This window comes from Macaca fascicularis, chromosome 20, assembly GCF_037993035.2.
Source record: "Macaca fascicularis isolate 582-1 chromosome 20, T2T-MFA8v1.1".
Lineage (NCBI taxonomy): Eukaryota > Metazoa > Chordata > Mammalia > Primates > Cercopithecidae > Macaca > Macaca fascicularis.
The window spans coordinates 44107259-44124902 of NC_088394.1; the positions used below are offsets into that span (position 1 = coordinate 44107259).

At 45.9% G+C, this 17644-nt stretch overlaps 1 protein-coding gene across 1 annotated transcript in view; it reads right to left on the reverse strand.

Moving 5' to 3' along the window:
- Positions 1-17644, reverse strand: part of ABCC11 (ATP binding cassette subfamily C member 11) — a 63956-nt gene that overhangs the window by 34023 nt on the left and 12289 nt on the right. The window contains exons 6-13 of the mRNA XM_065537743.2: positions 13221-13394; positions 12304-12451; positions 11979-12127; positions 10539-10646; positions 8034-8285; positions 5503-5574; positions 2788-2912; positions 640-712 (exon numbers count right to left, since the gene is read on the reverse strand). Of these exons, the coding sequence (XP_065393815.1) occupies positions 640-712; positions 2788-2912; positions 5503-5574; positions 8034-8285; positions 10539-10646; positions 11979-12127; positions 12304-12451; positions 13221-13394 (1101 nt within the window). The remainder of the gene's footprint in view (positions 1-639; positions 713-2787; positions 2913-5502; positions 5575-8033; positions 8286-10538; positions 10647-11978; positions 12128-12303; positions 12452-13220; positions 13395-17644) is intronic.

Sequence of the window (17644 nt, forward strand, 5' to 3'; positions counted from 1 at the left end):
GAAGAAGAAGAAGAAGAAGAAGAAGAAGAAGAAGAAGAAGAAGAAGAAGAATTTAAAACTACCCTCCTGAGGTTATTGAGATTATTGTGACTCTCACCTAAGACACTATATTCAAGTCACTAGAATAGCACCTTGCATGTAGTAAGTGTTCAACAGACTGAGCTATTATTAGACCATTAAAATCAAGAAGGCAATGCCACTTTTATTGTGGGTGAGGGTCGTATGTGTATTAAGGTGACTGCAGATGTGAAAGATTGTGAATTATCAGGGAAATGTTACAGCCAGAAATTGCCCCTGCGGGTCATGGCTGATGTTGCACTGGCTGGAGTGGGGCAAGGGTGATGGGGGTGGGGTTCTCATCTTCACAGGGTCTCTGCTCTTGCTTCAGAAGAAGGAGCTTGAGGTCAGCTCTCCACCTCTGTGGGGTAAGGTACCCCCTTTCCTTTCCAGGTGCCTCTATAAGCTGAGCCCCAACCTCCCTCAGTGAGGGAAGCTTTGCTTCTCCTGCACCTGCTGCAGGAAAAACTCCAGCTGCTTTGGGAGGAAGAGCTGGGATCCTTCCCCTCCCTGCCTGGGGAGGCAGCGTGAACATAAGAGCACCAACGTTACACAGAGCAAGCAGGCTTGCCTCCCTCTTACCTCTGTCATGTCTCCAAAGGGCAGAAGTTCCAGGTCCCGATTCAGGGAGCAGCAGTGGAGCACCTGGAGGTATCTGTGAAGGACAGGGAGCCGTAAGGCACAGGGGACCAGCCCTCCTGCCCATCATCCTTTCCAGTGTCAAAAGGAGTAGTCTTGATTTTCATGCTAAGAAATTTAGACTTGATCTTGTGTTTAATGGTATACCACCGAAGGCTTTTTTCATTTCCTTCCCTCTTTCATTTCCTTTAAATTAATACACACTCTTAGTAAATATTTGACCGGAACAAAAAGATGCAATGAAAAGCAGTTCTCCTTCCCATCTTTGACCTTCATTTGCTTTTCTCAAAAGCGGCCACTCTTGGCTGGGTGTGGTGGCTCACACCTGTAATTCCAGCACATTGGGAGGCTGAGGAGGGCGGATCACCTGAAGTCAGGAGTTCGAGACCAACTTGGCCAACATGACAAAATCCCATCTCTACTAAAAATACAAAAATTAGCTGGGTGTGGTGGTGCGTGCCTATAGTTCCAGCTGCTCGAAAGGCAGAGGCAAGAGAATCGCTTGAACTGGGGAGGTGGAGGCTGTAGTAAGCCAAGATCATGTCATTGTACTCCGGCCTGGGAGACAAAGTGACACTCCATCTCAAAAAAAAAAAAAAAGCATCCACTATTACAGTGTCTTATGTATTTATTCAGAAGTAATCTATTCGTATATGGATGTGTACTGCATGGTACTGCAGGTATAGGCTATTATTGCTTTAACGGCACTGTAGTATTCCATTATACGGTTGCACTATAAATTATCTAACCAGAGCCCTAGTGATGGAGATTGGAATTGTTTCTACTCTTTTGCTCCTGTGAGCAGTGCAGTGTGAACATCCTTGTATATGGGTCTTTGCTTCATGGGTGAAAATATCTGCACATTAAATACCTAACAGCGGATTTGCTGAGTCAAAGGGTTGGTGCGTTTTTATTTTAACAGATATTTCAAAACTTCTGTATGAGTTCTGTCAGTCTCGCAGAAGACCATAAAGAAGAGCAATGACAGGACGAGAGCCGGGACTTAGGCTGATTGCCCTGGAGACAATCTTACGCGGGGTGGAACAGAGCAGGAGATTAGAGACAGGGACCCAAGGGCAGGGGCAGTGGGAACTGTTCAAACAAGAGATCACAGGCTGAACGAACTAGAAGCAGAGATGGAGAAGACAGAAATACAAGAGATATGTAGGAGACAGGCTTATTCACAATTGGTGACCAATTAGATGTGGAAGCACTCAGAGGAGGAGACATCTGGCTTCCCGGGGTGCAAGGTTTGGGTGATGCCATTAAACTGAGTTGCACAATTTGGGAAAAGAAGCCAGGTGTATGGGGCTGAGCAGGCAGGGTGCTCATGAGTTGGCATTGGACATGATTGTGAGGTGTACACAGGACAACCAGACAGAGACAGCCAGTTCCTACACCTCCATATCTATGTTGTTACCGGGGGCCAATTGCAAAACCAAGCAAACAGTCACAGGTCAGAGTCCACCATAGTTGGAAGCGTAGCTGTAGCATTCAGAGCAGTTTTCCTGGACCCTTCACTGAAAGGCTTCACTCATGATATCCAATCTCATGTCTCGGGCAGGTGAACCCGATAATTCTAGGGCAGGGAGAGGCCACATAGGGAAAGGAGGGATATGGACAAGACTTGGGAGATCCACGGGGCCACAGATTCAAACCGGTTTCCTCTATGTCACAGAACCTCATCGCTCTCATTTGTTTTCCTTTTCACTTAGAGGCCAAGATTTAACGAATACAAATGAAGTTCTACTGTAGCAATTTTGGAGGGGGGAGAATGTATTGACTATTTTAAGCCAATACAGCATAATAGTTAAGCATGAAGTTTCTGAAAGCAACTGGGTTCAAATCCGGGCTCTATCACATCCCACCACCTGGGTGACTTTGGGCAAATTATTTAACCTCTTGGGGCCTCAGCTGATTCATCTGGAAAATTGATACGATGGTATTTCTTTCACAATGAGGGGTGAATATGATAATGAGTGAAAGTGGAGCACACAAGTGTTAGCAGTTGTCAGGTTACCATTCAAAGCTGGAAGTGCCCCCAGACCAGCCACATGCCCTGTGCTCTCCCCTTCCCCTCCAGGAGCTTACCGGGCCTTGTCATATGGATCTCCCATGAGGATGTTCTCCCTGATGCTCCCGCTGACGATCCAGGCCTGCTGGGGGACATAGGCCAGGCTTCCCTGCACCCCCACTGAGCCCTCAAGCAAGTTCATCTGTGGCAGAATGAGTCCAGCCTTAGGACCAAGTGGGCAAAGGGACAGAGCCTGCCTGGCTCAGCAGGCACAGTGCCCACGGCCCCATTGCCCTCCAGGATCTTGGGGGCTCTCCTAGGTAAAAGGGACTTTTAATGTGGCCCTGCCAGGCCCACCAGCGAGTTGCAGGGACTGGCCATGAGAACATGTGGAAGCAGCTGGAGATAAGCCCAGCCAGGTCCTGCTTGGACTGAATCCAAGGTCTGCACTAAAGATACCCCAAACGTTTTTTCCTCTTATTTGTCCCAGCGCCATTCCCTGGTAGCCAGTGCCTCCATGGTCTTCACCGTGCACACCAAAATTTCCAGGCTATCTCTGAGCATGCCTGGGTATTATGGAATTATTATTGTTAGGTAGGATAATGTTATCATGGTTAGGTAGAAAAATGTTCTTACTTTTGGACATCATGATGAAGTATTTAGAAGGGAAAGTGTTATAACCTGTGTAATTTAAAGCATTCTACAAAATATACGTCTGTATAGTAAGGTAAATATGCAAAAACTATCAACGGCTGCATCTAGATGGTGGGTATATGGATTCCTGCTGTAGTGTCCTCCAGCTTTTCTGTATAAGTTCAAAACAACACGTTAAAAACAAATAGAGATAGACATTCATCCCCAGCACCCTGACATGGGACCTCATCATTCTTAATCCTTTCTCTTTTATACCCTGACATGTTTACTTTACATGAGACTTTAACAAATAAGAACTTTAAAATGGCATCTCTGTGTCTTCCTTTATTAGAAGGAAAGTGACAGGCTTATTTGCATAGGAAACTGACAAACCACTGGGCGCGTAGGGAGGTGGCCTTGCCTGGAGGCTGCCGGGTGATGCTCCTGTGATGTAGAACACAGCTCTGACCTCAGGTGGACCTGGGACTCACCCCTGGCTCACCCCTTACCTGCTGCATGACCTTGGATGAGTCACCTCTCAGAATCTCACATACTCATCTGTAAATGGGTCATCATGAGTGTGCCTTTGTCGTGGGAGGTTACCAGCGTTAAAGGGGAAAATGGAAAGCTCTTTGCACAGGACTTGGCATGTAAGTACTGAAGCTAGTTTTACTGTTTTTTTTAATGGAGTCTTTCTTCCTTGCAGTTGCGAAGAAACTGGGGAAAGGCCATCCCACATGCAGCACATGGCTGATGCGTTAAGAGAGAGCTGGCTTTGGTAACATAACCGCATTCCAAGGAAGGGATGAGTTTGGCAATGTTCATTTGGGAGAAGGAGCTGAGGCAAAAGCCGAAGAAAGGAAGGAAAACTTCTCCCAGTGATAGGGGAACAAGGGACAATGGGCAGAAGAAGAAGGGGGAAGAGATGGCAGCCCAGGAGGGGGTGAGGTTGGGGCTCTGTGGGGAAGGGCTGGTGTAAGACTCCTGCAGGAAGGTGAACAAAAATGCGTAGCAGGTGTCATAGGTGCTTTTAGTGTTCATTATAAGGTGTGCAGTGTGACCCCAAAGGATCTGGGGAATGGGCTTGGGGTTTTTTCAAACCGGAGAAATGGCCGGGCATGGTGGCTCACATCTATAATCCCAGCATTTTGGAAGGCCGAGGCGGGTGGATCACTTGAGGCCAGGAGTTCAAGACCAGCCTGGTCAATGTGGTGAAACCCGTCTCTACCAAAAAATACAAAAATTAGCTCGGGTTGCTGGCGCATGCCTGTAGTCCCAGCTACTCAGGAGGCTGAGGCATGAGAAACTCTTGAACCCTGGAGGCAGAGGTTGCAGTGAGCCAAGATCACGCCATTGCACTCCCAACTGGATGACAAAGCAAGACTCTGTGTGAAAAAAATGAAGAAAGAAAGAAAGACAGAAGGAAAGGGAAGGGAAAGGAAGGGAATAGAAAATGGAAAGAAAAGAAAGAAAAAAGAAACTGGAGAAAGGGTGTGTGAACCACATGTCCACATGGCAGCAGACCTCAAACTTGTCCGCAGGGGATGGAATGAGGGGTTCAAATCTCAAGGGCAAGTGCACCTAGCAGGCATATGTACCCCACTGCCAGAGTACGAGTAAGACTGCCCCATCCCATCCAGCAGGCCTCCTCTCCCCAGCCTTCCTTCCTTCTTTCTCCCTGTTTCTCCCCCAACATTTCTCTTCCGATCCCGTCCTAAAAGGCACAAACATCCCACTCTCAATGTTATGAGTTTGGCTTTATAAAATGATTTTATGCTCTTTTTTTAAAGGAACCATTGCAACAGGGTATTGCAGTGTGGAAGAGAGATTGGACTCAATTCCCTGTTAAATAATTTGTATGATCATATTAACTTTGAGTTAATATCCTGTATCCTCACAGAGCACAGGTGAGGACAGATCTCCAGGTGATGTAAGAGGCAGCCCGCACCAGGAGTGCTGCCACAAGGTGAAGAGAAAGGGCCACCTTGATCACACACCTCCCACACAGTGCAAGCACAACCATTTTTCATTTATAAAAACCCCACTTGCTCAGACCCCTGTGAGGAAGAAAGCAGTGGGGGACCCTGCCTGGGGCACTGGAGCTTGGGAGCGCCTGGACTGCTTGCGGACAGGCACGCATGTGGCCACAGATCACTTACCTCCCCAAGGATGGCTGACAACAGGCTGCTCTTACCACTCCCCGTGTTGCCGCAGACCCCTAACATCATCCCCTGCAAGCCAAGGAGGACACACAAGTGTTGGGACAGCACAGCCCTGGCATATCCACCTGCTCAGGGCGGCTCAACTGTTTAGAACCCAAAACAACACACAGAAAACAAAACAACCACACAGAGCCCAAGACTCCTCAGACAAGTAAAGCTCAAGAGGAGCTTTGCGTTTAGTCCCTGGAGGCAGGAGGGGTGGCCCGAGAGGAAGCAGATCACAAGGAAAAGGCAGAGGGGAACTCAGGGGTAGGTGGCAAGAACCCTGAATTCCAGATTGGTGTCTATTCTATGCAGCAATCCTGGGAAAGCCACTTAGCTTCTCTGGGCCTCAGTTTCTCCATCTGTGAAATGGGAATAAAGAAGCCAGTCTCACAGAATTTCATGCATGCATGCATGCATGCATGCATTTATTCAAACATTCATTCATCCATCAAATAGTGATCTGAGTTTCCTCTATGGACCCAGTAATGAAGAGAAGACCTCACATTGAGCTTAGAACGTAAGCTGAGGGGATGGGAAGACAGACAGACTACATAAATAAATAAATAAACAAATATCAGATAGAGATAAGTGATATGAGTAAAATGAAGTCGGCTCTTATGACAGACAGAGAGTTGGGGTTGAGTCAATTTTAGACGACTCAGCCAGGGAAGGCTTCTACAGAGCAGGCGTCATTGCTGCCCCAGAGCGGTGAGAACTCTAGTGGGGAAGAGGTCAGAGGTACAGGTACCGATTTGGAGGAACCCGGGCTCTAAGGGCAGTGAAAAGTCACTGAAGGGTTTAAGGAGAGTGACTTGAATTGGTTTACATTTCAGAAAGATCCTTCTGTCATAGTATAATACAGTAGTCCCCAACCTTTTTGGCACCCGGGACCAGTTTCATGGAAGACAATTTTTCCACAAACTGAGGGTTGGTGGAGGATTGATTTCAGGATGAAACTGTTCCACCTCAGATCATCAGGCAAGATTCTCATAAGGAGCAATCTGGATTCCTCGCATGCATACTTCACAATAAGGTTCGCGCTGCTATGAGAATCTAATGCTGCCGCTGATCTGACACAAGGTGGAGCTCAGGCGGTGATGCTCACTGGCCTGCCGCTCACCTCCTGCTGTGCGGCCTGGTTTCTAACAGGCTGTGGACCAGTGCAGGTCTACCACCCAGGTGTCAGGAACCCCTGGTATAATGGATTTGGGAGGCTCAGAGAGACAGAGAGTGGGAGTGGGGTGAGAGACACAAACTACCTATTGGGTACAATACACACTATCGAGTCCCAGGTGCACTAAAATCTCAACTTCACCACTATACAACTCCTCCGTCTAACCAAGACCCACTTGTACCCCAAAAGCTATTGAAATAAAAAATACATATTAATTATTTAAAAAAGGAAAATCCCTCTGTCTGCTGCATGGTAAAAGGCTCATAAGAAGGCAAAAGTGGGAGCAGAGAGGGGGATAAGGAGGTTCTGGGAGCGGCATGACAGTGGCAGGGATAGGGCAGTGGAGGGGCTATGGTGAGGGCGGCAGGTTCGGGGCAGATGTGGAAGTCAAGCTGATGGCCTTGCTGGTGGATTGGATTCGAGGGAGGGAAGGAAAGGAATCAAGTGTGACTTCCAGGTCCTTGACCACTGGAAGGATGATGGTGCCATCTCCCAGGAGAAGGAAGATTTAGGGAACTCATTAAAGGGGGTGAATATCAAAACCTTATTTCATTTTAAATGCTTGATGGACATTTAAGAGAGATATTATATATGCAATCGAGTCTGGAGTCCAGAAGAGACTTCAAAGTTAGAGATAATAGCACAGAGATAGAATTTAAAACCATAGGGCTAGAGATGATCACCAAGGAAAGAAGTATAAATAGATAACAGACAGTAGATATTAGATATTAACACCTATTACTATTAGGTATTATCTAGCTTTTAGACATTTATCACTACATATGAATATCAATATCTATATCTATTCTATGTCAATTATTATTAGATATCAATATCTACGTTAATAGATAACAGAGAAGAAAAGAGGAGGGGCGAAGAGGAGACAGCAGGAAGCTAATCTTTGTAAACATCAGGCAGAGAAAGAGCCAGATAAGGTGAGTTCACAGAATAACAGAATTCAAACACAGGATAGTGCTTGGCACATACGAGGAATGTAATAAATGTTAGCTGAGTCTCCTTTCCCTTCTCCTGTCTGTGTCCTTGGTCCTTCCAAGGACCAGCACACAGTGCTCTCATATTATTTTGGGTCTTACCTAAGCCAAAAAAATTTTACATGATAGATTAATTCACACTAAAAAATGAAAGATACCTTGTATTTGCCCTCCATGAAAAATTTGAATTTTAAAGGGAGAGATCTTGGAAAGGGCAGTTTTTAACCAAGGATATGGTGGGGCACCTGGCCAAGCCCCCGGTCTCAGGTCCTGAGCGCCTGGCAGGCAGCCTGCCTGCATGGCCTGAACAAGGCTACCTTGGACACCACCAGGTTGATCTTGTGCAACTCTGGGCCCAGGCTCTTCCCTTCTTCCTCTGGCTCGAGGGCATCTCTAGGCCTGGTCACCCCCTCAGAAGCGTGTCCATTCCTCTCCAGCTCCAATGCCCCATTGACGATCCCAGGACAGGTCTGTCGCCAAGACAAGGTGGCCTCTTCCAAGACCAGAGCTTTGCTGGGGTCTTGTAATGTCTGGACATAGAAAACAGGGCTCTCCTGGAGGAAAAACTTCTGAAAAGACAAAAGGAAATAGAGGGAGGAGGAATGCAGTTCTTTAGTTCAGCAGGAATGTGTTCCCAGTTTTACAAGCCTGCCAGTTGGTATGGTTTTCTGAATTTCAAATAAGCAGTAAAAGTTTGCAGAAGTACCACCAGTTAGGAAAGGCCAGTTTCTGTGGGTGACAATTCTAGGTCAGCGTTTTCCAAATTTCAGAGCACAGGGCTGCTCTTCCATATTTGCAAACACTGCGCTATCAACGGCAGGAGGTTGACTAAGGACTAACCTACATTAGCCTCATCCCAAGTGATGATAGCCATTGACTCATAAGACTGATGTTTTTCTAATTAAATTCTTTTAATATTGGGCTGGACATAATCGCTCATGTCTATAATCCTAGCACTTTGGGAGGCCAAGTTGGGGGATTGCTTAAGCTCAGGAGTTTAAGACCAACCTGGGGAACATAGTGAGACCTCCATCTCTTTAAAAAAAAAATTCTACTTGTAGCTATTGAGAATAAAAACTCTGTCTGTGTCCCACACTGGGGAAAGGTCATTTGGGGTCATACATTTCAAAAGGTGACCATCAGCATGTCACTTCTCTCTGCATCTCCAGCTCCCTGTCTATAAAGCACAAGGGTTGAACTACATAAATTCTAGCAATCAAAAGAATGGGAGGGGAGTATGATCCTACAGAAGTCAGGATTACATTCAAATAGGCCTACCTGGAGATATGCTTAAGAGATTTAGAAGGATGCTTCCTGACATTTTGGACTCTCTTACCCATCCTTCTGAGCTCTGATTGCGTCTTCCTCATCTCTGCCCCCACCACAGGTGAAAACAGGCACAGAAGGGGAGAATGAATGGACAAACCCAGTGTCCCATGGGAAGGAAGGCAGCGGCAGGAGCCTTCTCACAGCTGCTGAGAAGTCAGGGAAGCGCGCTGGGCTGGTGATAAGCAAAGCACTGTTTGTGTTACTCAGAGCAGCCAAGTTCGTTCCAGCCTCAGGGCTTTCACACTTGCTGTTTCCTCTGCCTGGTCATCATCACTCAGTCACCTTGGCAGGGGCCTTTCCTAACCAGGCTCTTCCCAGGAGCCCCCAGCCCTCCCCAGCATACTCCCTAGAACAGGCATGTCCAATCCCTTGGCTTCCCTAGGGCACATTGGAAGAAGAATTGTCTTGGGCCACACAGAAAATACACCAACACCAGCGACAGCTAATTAACCAAAAAAAAAAAAAAAATCGCAAAAAAAAAATCTCCTGTTTTAAGAAAGTTTACAAATTTGTGTTGGGCCACATTCAAAGCCATCCTGGGCCACATGCGACCCGTGAGCTGCAGGTTGGACACGCTTGCTCTAGGACATCACATTGTTTTATTGGCATCATGGTTCTTCATGTGACCTGATCGAATCCTCTTTGATCATTAATTTACTTATTAATTGTCTGTTTCCAATACCAAATCGGAACTCCCTGACAGCAGGGACCCCTGTTCAATGCAGTATTCTCAGTGCCTAGCTTGTGGTAGGAGCTCAATAAATATATATATATATTTTTTTGCATTAATGAATGAATGAGTGAATGAGTGATAATAGGTCGTGGACTGCATGTACATAAAAGTCGGGTGACTACAAAATGACTTTTAAAAATTGGTTTAGATTAGGGTTTTCAAACTTAGATGCCAACTATATAAATAAGTGAAGTGGACCATTTCTAAGATGATACATGATCATTAAAATGCAGCTCCAGGCCTGGAGATGTAATAGGGTATGGTAGAGACTGCAGCAAACTGCAGCTAAATGCCTCCATCTAAACAGGGCAGCTATCACCTCAACTCCAGCTGCTTGTGGCCATGGTAGATTGTGGTCCAGGGTCACTAGATCTTCTAATCATTCAAGAGAATTCAAAAATCTGGGTTTTCACATAAAATGTCCAAGTGTTTCAATGCAAGCAACATCTATGGTGTTTTTCTAAAACAAAACTATCTATCAGGGTAACTCTATGCAAACCTGGATAAAGTCTGCAGAGCATCTGTCTGAGACCTGGTTTAGACACACTATCCTAAGATCTCCTTGGAGACTGAGACCTGACCCAATTCATCTGTCTTCCCAGGCCCCACACCAGCCTTGGCACAGGAGGTCACTGAGTTAGCTAATCCCTCTCTCAACCTAGGCCTTGGCCAGGTGACATGTTCGGGAGGAACATCACAGGGGCTGAAGGCAGAGGAGCGTCCAAGCAGGGGGCCTACAGCCAGTCCCCTGACCACCTACCTTGAACCTCATCACCGCAGACTTGGAATTCGTGAGGCCTTTGACTGCTAAGGGCACAAAGAACACTGACAGCCGAAGGAGAGTCAAGGAGCCCAGCATGCTGAAGGCCTGGATAAGAAGGGGAGGAGGCAGTAAGGGTCGTGGCCCTTCCTGCTTCCACCATTCCCTGGCACCCGCATCCCTGAGCCGTATCCTCAGCATCCAACAAGCAGTTGGTTCCTCCAACAGAGGCTAAGTTAGTGTTTAGGGGGAGACTGGAAAAAGCTGGGGAAAGAGCACTCGTCTTGGAGTCTTAGAGTTAAAGGTCTAGTCCCTGTTGCAGCTTAGCCACTGACATCTCTAGCTTTGGGCAGGTTGCCCCTACCGCATCCCAGTTTCCCCACTGGCATAGTGAGAAAAATCATGAAGTACATACAGGAATAAAGTTGGGAAACACCAAAAAAATTCATGTGAGTGAGCATTGCTTCCTTTCAATGGAGCTTGGTGCTATTCTTGCTGTCAAGGTCCTATTTCTTCTTCTTTGCTTTAGATGTTTGTTTTCTTTCTAACATTCAACATCTCCTTACCCTTCATGCCTAACCCCTGCTGCACTGTGACTATAGCAAAACACCTTAGGCTCTCAGGACCCCAGAAGGTGCCCTCCTGGAGGTGCTGAAAGAACCTTCCAATCCATGCCTCTCTCTCCTCCTTTCTTCTCCTGGCTCCATCCAAAAATGAACTCCAGTGGAGCAGGAATGCCTTGGTCTAGACCTGCCATGTGTCATCTCAGTGTCAGCCTCAAGTGCCTCTGAAAGTATTCCTTCTATAGCGCCCCCAACACCCTCAGAGTTCTCGGGGTTGTTTCCCTGGTGCATGCCTGAGCCAAGCAGAGGGGCCAGCCATCTGGGGCACACACAATCCCTTGACCGCAGACTATCAAATGTTTCCCTTCTTGCTCTGGGTGCTGCCTCCTGGCTTCCCCGGTTGGATTACCACCCCTCCAAGAGTGGCACCCTGTCTTATTCTGCTCAAAGAGCTGGGATTCCTAACCCTGTAAGGCAGCTGCCACTTCTCAGGGCCGGGTTCTGACCATGAAGGGAAAGACCAAAGAAGCTATACCTTTGTATTTGAAGTGCACTTCCGGGGCCCTTATTTAGGGATTAGAGGAACTGCTCAACCTCAAGGTGTAATTCAAATTGTCAGAATTTTAACTACAGGGACGACCTCCCCCCCACCCCTGATGGGTCTGCTGTCCAGTCCGCCCACAGGGCTGTCCAAGATGTCACTTTTTAAGATGGGTTGAGATGGAAGACAGCGCTGTACTTTTGTCTGGAAAATCAAAATGAACATATAGTGTTCATTTACAAAGCCTTCAGACCTTTGAGGGGTATGGCTAAAAAAGGACACATGAGAAAACTCCCGATCATGATGGGGAGAAAACAAAGCCCCCCAAACCCTTACCGTTGACGTTGTGAGTTTCAACTTCAAGGATGTGTGGACGAGAATCCAGACTGCTGTGGCCACTGTGGGGATGACGAACAAGGCTACAGTGGTCAGGCTCTGGACAAGCCCGCACTTCTCCAATAGTTTCCTTTCCTTCCTTCTTAGGTCTGGGAAATAAAAAAGAAATACACCAAAGATAACCACAAGAACATTCTCCAAAGAGCACAGCACCATCCCCAAAGCATCAAAAAAAAAAAAAAAAAAAAAATTCCCCAAGAGGTGAGAGGGACTTGGATCACCATGCCATCATCAGGTTTGGAGCAGAAAGCCAGACTTTCCATACCTTCAATGATTTTTGTAAATGGTTTCTCCCATGTGTACATTTTAATCAGCTTAATGCAAGTGAGAACTTCACTGGTCACACGAATGCGCTGGTCGCTGACCTCAGATGTGTCATGCTGAGCCTTCACAGCCATTCTTGTCACGAATACCTGGAGTCAGGATACAGCAAGTTTGGAGTTGATCTGCAAGGGCTTCCTTTGACAAAGGCAGGAGGGTTCAGTCTGGCATAAGTAGGGCAACTGGGTGTATTTCCAAAGAGAGGTTTTCCAGTCGAAGCTCTCCAGGCCACCATGCCTTAGGGCATCCCAGGGGCCTTTCTTTCCTGAGTCCCAAGCCAGGCTGTGGCTACTGAGACAGAAACTAAACTGAAATGGTTCCTCTGTCTTCTGGAACCATAAATCCTCTAATAATTAAAATCACCTTTCAATCAGAGTGCCTGCACTCAGGAAAACACTCAATTTCAATAATTCAGAGCACACACAATCCAAGAGTCATTTCTGCTTTCTCAATTTTATTTCACCTGAATCTTTGGCAACAAATGTGCTTCCCTTTCCCCATTATACTGTGCTCAGACAAATGTTAAATGGTGGCTGTGTTATTACAACAGCACATTCTGGGTAGAAGAGATGGAACAAAAATCTTGCACAGAGATTATCTACAAAGGAAAGCTGTCAAAGCAGATAATCTCCCATAGAAAGCTATGAGGTAGACTTTGCACATCACATTCAGCTCTTATTTACTTATTAACCAAATGTTGTGACCAGAGAATAGTTTGAGGTAGGGAGTGGAGCTGAATCTTATCCACAATGGATTGAAAGGTCAACAAGAATCAACGTTCTCACTTAGAGCTATCCCAGATTCCAGAGCCCTGGGACTTCTGGGGCCCAGCATCAAATGGGTGACAAAGAGAGACATTACCTCCAGTGGGAAAACCAGGAGAAAGCATAAAATGGCAACAAATGCAGTGTATCCAATAATGAAGTAGGAAGAAATGCTGCAGATGACCAGTGATGCGCAGCTGACCAGTAATAGGGGTCCATAACACACCCCTTCAAACAGGTAGTTTATGTCACTGGTGAAGAAGCCGATGGCCTGCAAGACAGCAAGTCCACGGGCACAGGTGTCACCTCCCTGGGTACCCAGAAGTGGTGGCAGGTGGCCTTCCCATGCCCTCTCCTAGCAGGAAGGCTTGAAAGGCAGGGTGGAAGAGTAGAGGCAGACACCCCAGGTTCACATCTTTCTTCTCTCTGTTTGTGTGACCCTCAACAAGTTACTTCACCACTCTGAGCCTCAGCTTCTCTATCTGTAAAGCTGGAATAATTATACATACTTTATATGGGTTTTGTGAGATTTCAATGACATAGAAAGTGTCTGCACACATAGAATGTGATCAATAAAAGGGATATTTTACTACGATTAATACTACCACTATTACTACTGCTACTGAAACCATGCCCCAAAGAGTTAAAGAAACCAGTGACTAACAGATATTCTTGAGTTTTTAGGACAGCAGTTACAGAAAGAAACAACTTGCTGAAAGTCCCTCTGCTTGTAAGATAACAGATCTGGCTAAAATTGGTAGAACCAGTATGGCTAACTAGAGTCTGTGCAGAACCAGTTTGCTAACGTCACAGCCTAAAAATTTCCACCACATGTTTCATACTAATTCCCCATGAATTTGCAAATGGGACCCAGGAAGAGACATGAAGAGATCACTGCATATATACAAGGGCTTTTCAGACCTCCCCTCTCATTCCACCAATCACTTACTAATCTCAGAATCCACTCCTTAAATCTTTCCTAATAAAATCGCTGTCTTAAAGCAAGCACAAGGAGACAGATCTGGGCTGGACTCCTGTCTCCTTGTGAGCCAACTTGCAATAAAAAGCTTTTCTTTTCTCAAAAACCCAGTGTCAAAGTATTGGCTTCTAGAACATTAGGCAGTGAGCCCCTTTGCTTAATAACACCACTAATATCTATATTCCAGAGAATTGCTTCCATTCTTCACTTGATTCTATTCATTCTACTACTAATAATAATATTAATTAAATGTTCTCCTTTTTTTTCTTTTTTGTTATAGATTCTTCTGCCTACTTCCCTCCTCCCACACGTACTGTGTGGGAGGTACTGTTATGGCTCAACGCTATATAAAAAGTAACATTTGGCCGGGCACAGGGAGGCCAAGGTGAGTGGATTGCTTGGGCCCAGGAGTTTGACACCCGCCTGAGCAACATGGTGAAACCCCGTCTCTACAAAAAGTAGGAAAATTAGCCGGGCATGGAGGCACATGCCTGTAGTCTCAGCTTCTCAGGAGGCTGAGGTGGGAGGATCACTTGAGCCCAGGAGATCAAGGCTGCAATGAGCTGTAATCATGCCACTGCACTCCAGCCTGAGCAAGAGAATGAGACCCAGTCTCAAAACAAAAACAAAAACACAAAAACTTACATTCCAAATCAGGAAATCTTTAAAGAACAATTCACTAATGTTTTCTAGAATTACAAGTCTGAATCCCTTATAAAGTGATTTGCTTTTAACTTTCACCTAAACTCCTTCTAGTTTCTAGGACGTGCCCTAGTGGGAGTCTTTAAAACTTTTAAAAGTACTTTAGGGAGCAAAAATTGGTATAGCCACTCTGAAGGGCAATTTTAAAGTATCTTTTAAAATTAAAAATTGCACAAAACTCTATGATCTGGCAATTTCATTTTTCTGTTGAGAAACATTCACACATGTTAGATGAAGCACATACAAGGATGTTCATTACAGCACTGCTTACACCAGCCAAATGCTGGAAACATCCTACAAGTTGGTGGAAAAGGATTTAAAAAGTCCACCCCAGGCTGTGCTAAGTGGCTCACATCCATGATCCCAACACTCTGGGAGGCTGAGGCAGGAAGATTGTTTGAGGCCAGGAGTTCAAGATCAGCCTGGCAGCATAGCAAGACCCCATCTCTAAACAAAATTAAAAATTAGCCAAGCATGGTGATGTGTGCCTATAGTCCTAGCTACTCAGGAGGCTGAGAGACGATGATTGCTGGAGCCCGGGAGGTCAAGACTGCAGTGAGCTATGATGGCACCACTGCACTCCAGCCTGGGTGATAGAGTGAGAACCTGTCTGAGACAACAACAAAGTCACCCCAGAAGTAGTAGGTAATCTTGGGTCCTAGAGCTAAATTGTCAGAGCTCATGCCCCAGTCTTGTCATTTACTAGCTGTGCAACCATAGACAAGTTACTCCACGTCTCTGTGCCTCTGTCACCTCATCAGTGAAATGGAAATAATACTACAAGCTACTTTCTCATACTGATTTGAGAACGGTGCTAGATAACGCATATATAACACTTTATTCGGGTACATCGAAAGTACTGTAATTATGATTCAGCATCACTGAAAAAAATAATGATATGGTTTCGCTGGGTTCCCACCCAAATCTCATCTTGAATTGCAGCTCCCACAATTACCATATGTTGAGGGAGGATCCCAGTGGGAGGTAAGTCATGGGGGCAGGTCTTTCCCATACTATTCTCGTGACATTGATTAAGTCTCACAAGATCTGACGGTTTTATAGCGGGGAGTTTCCCTTCACAAACTCTCTCATTCTCCCTTGTCTGCTGCCATGTAAGACGTGCCTTTCACCTTCTGCCACAATTGTGAGGCCTCCCCAGCCACGTGGAACTGTGAGTTCACTAAGCCTCTTTTCCTTTATAAATTACTCAGTCTTGGCCAGGCACGGTGGCTCATGGCTGTAATCCCAGCACTTTGGGAGGCCAAGACAGGTGGTTCACGAGATCAGGAGATGGAGACCATCCTGGCTAATATGGTGAAACCCCGTCTCTACTAAAAATACAAAAAATTAGTCGGGCGTGTTGGCAGGCGCCTGTAGTCCCAGCTACTCGGGAGGCTGAGGCAGGAGAATGGCGTGAACCCGGGAGGTGGAGCTTGCAGTGAGCCGAGATTGCGCCACTGCACTCCAGCCTGGGTGACAGAGCGAGACTCTGTCTCAAAAAAAAAAAAAAAATCCCCCAAAAGCTATGTTCTACATTTTCTATTGCAAAACCAACAGGAGGACACTATGTAAAACATAGTACCATTTACATAAAAATACACAAACACAAAATCCAATGCTTTTCATGGGTAACTTGCATGTGTACCTAAATGGACTTTTGTTTTTGTTTTTGAGATTGGGTCTCACTATGTTGTCCAGGTTGGAGTGCAGTGGTACAATCTCGGCTCACTGCAACCTATGCCTTCTGGGCTTAAGCCATCGTCCTTCCTCAGCCTCCCAAGTAGCTGGGACCACAGGCACATGCCACCACACCCAGCTAACATTTTGCATTTTTGGTAGAGATGGGGTTTCGCTCTATTGCCAAAGCTGGTCATGAACTACTGAACTCAAGCGATTCATCCAACTTGGCCTCCCAAAGTGCTGAGATTACAGGTGTGAGCCACCGCGTCCAGTCAAATGTGCTTTAAAAGGTCTGAAGGACAAAAACCAAGTTGCTAATGGTGCTAACCTCTGGCATAGGGGAAGAAACTAGGCCTAAGGCAACTTCTATACTATTTTATTTTGTTTCCAAGGAGAATGTATTCAGATCTTTTTAAAAAATTAATTTTAGTGCAAGAGAAAAGACAAAGAAATGTTTTTAAGTAAAAAAAAATTTTTTTAATTAATTTAAAAATAAAACATAGGCTGGGAGCTGTGGCTCATGCCTGTAATCCCAGCACTTTGGGAGGCCAAAGTAGGCAGGTCACCTAAGGTCAGGAGTTTGAGACCAGCCTGGCCAACATGGTGAAACCCCATCTCTACTAAAAATACAAAAATTAGCCAGGCATGGTGGCATACACCTGTAGTCCCAGCTACTTGGGAGGCTGAGGCAGGAAACCCAGAAGGCAGAGGTTGCAGTGAGCCAAGATTGCACTATTGCATTCCAGCCTAGGCAACAATAGGGAAACTCCAGCTCAAAAATAAATAAATAAATTTAATTTAATTAAAATGTATAAGCAATTGCCTAGAAATCCTTACTTCAGAAATTACTTCCATCTCCACTCTCAAATAGATCACTTTGTTTTACGCTTCTATGAAGATGTTTGAGGAAACTGGATTTTGCATACAGCAGGTGCTCAGAATACCCAGAAAGGAACCAAGCTAGGCCTTAGCACAGGGTTCCTTAGTGAGGCAGGTGATGGCAAGGGTTGAAGACCTGGACTCTGCAGCCAGGCACCATGTCCAAATTCAGACCCCAGCACTTAGCAATCACATGACCTTGTACAAGTTACCTACTCTTTCCTTGCCTCAGTTTCCTCCTTTGTGACAATGGGGACAATAACAGAACCTGCCACACAAGA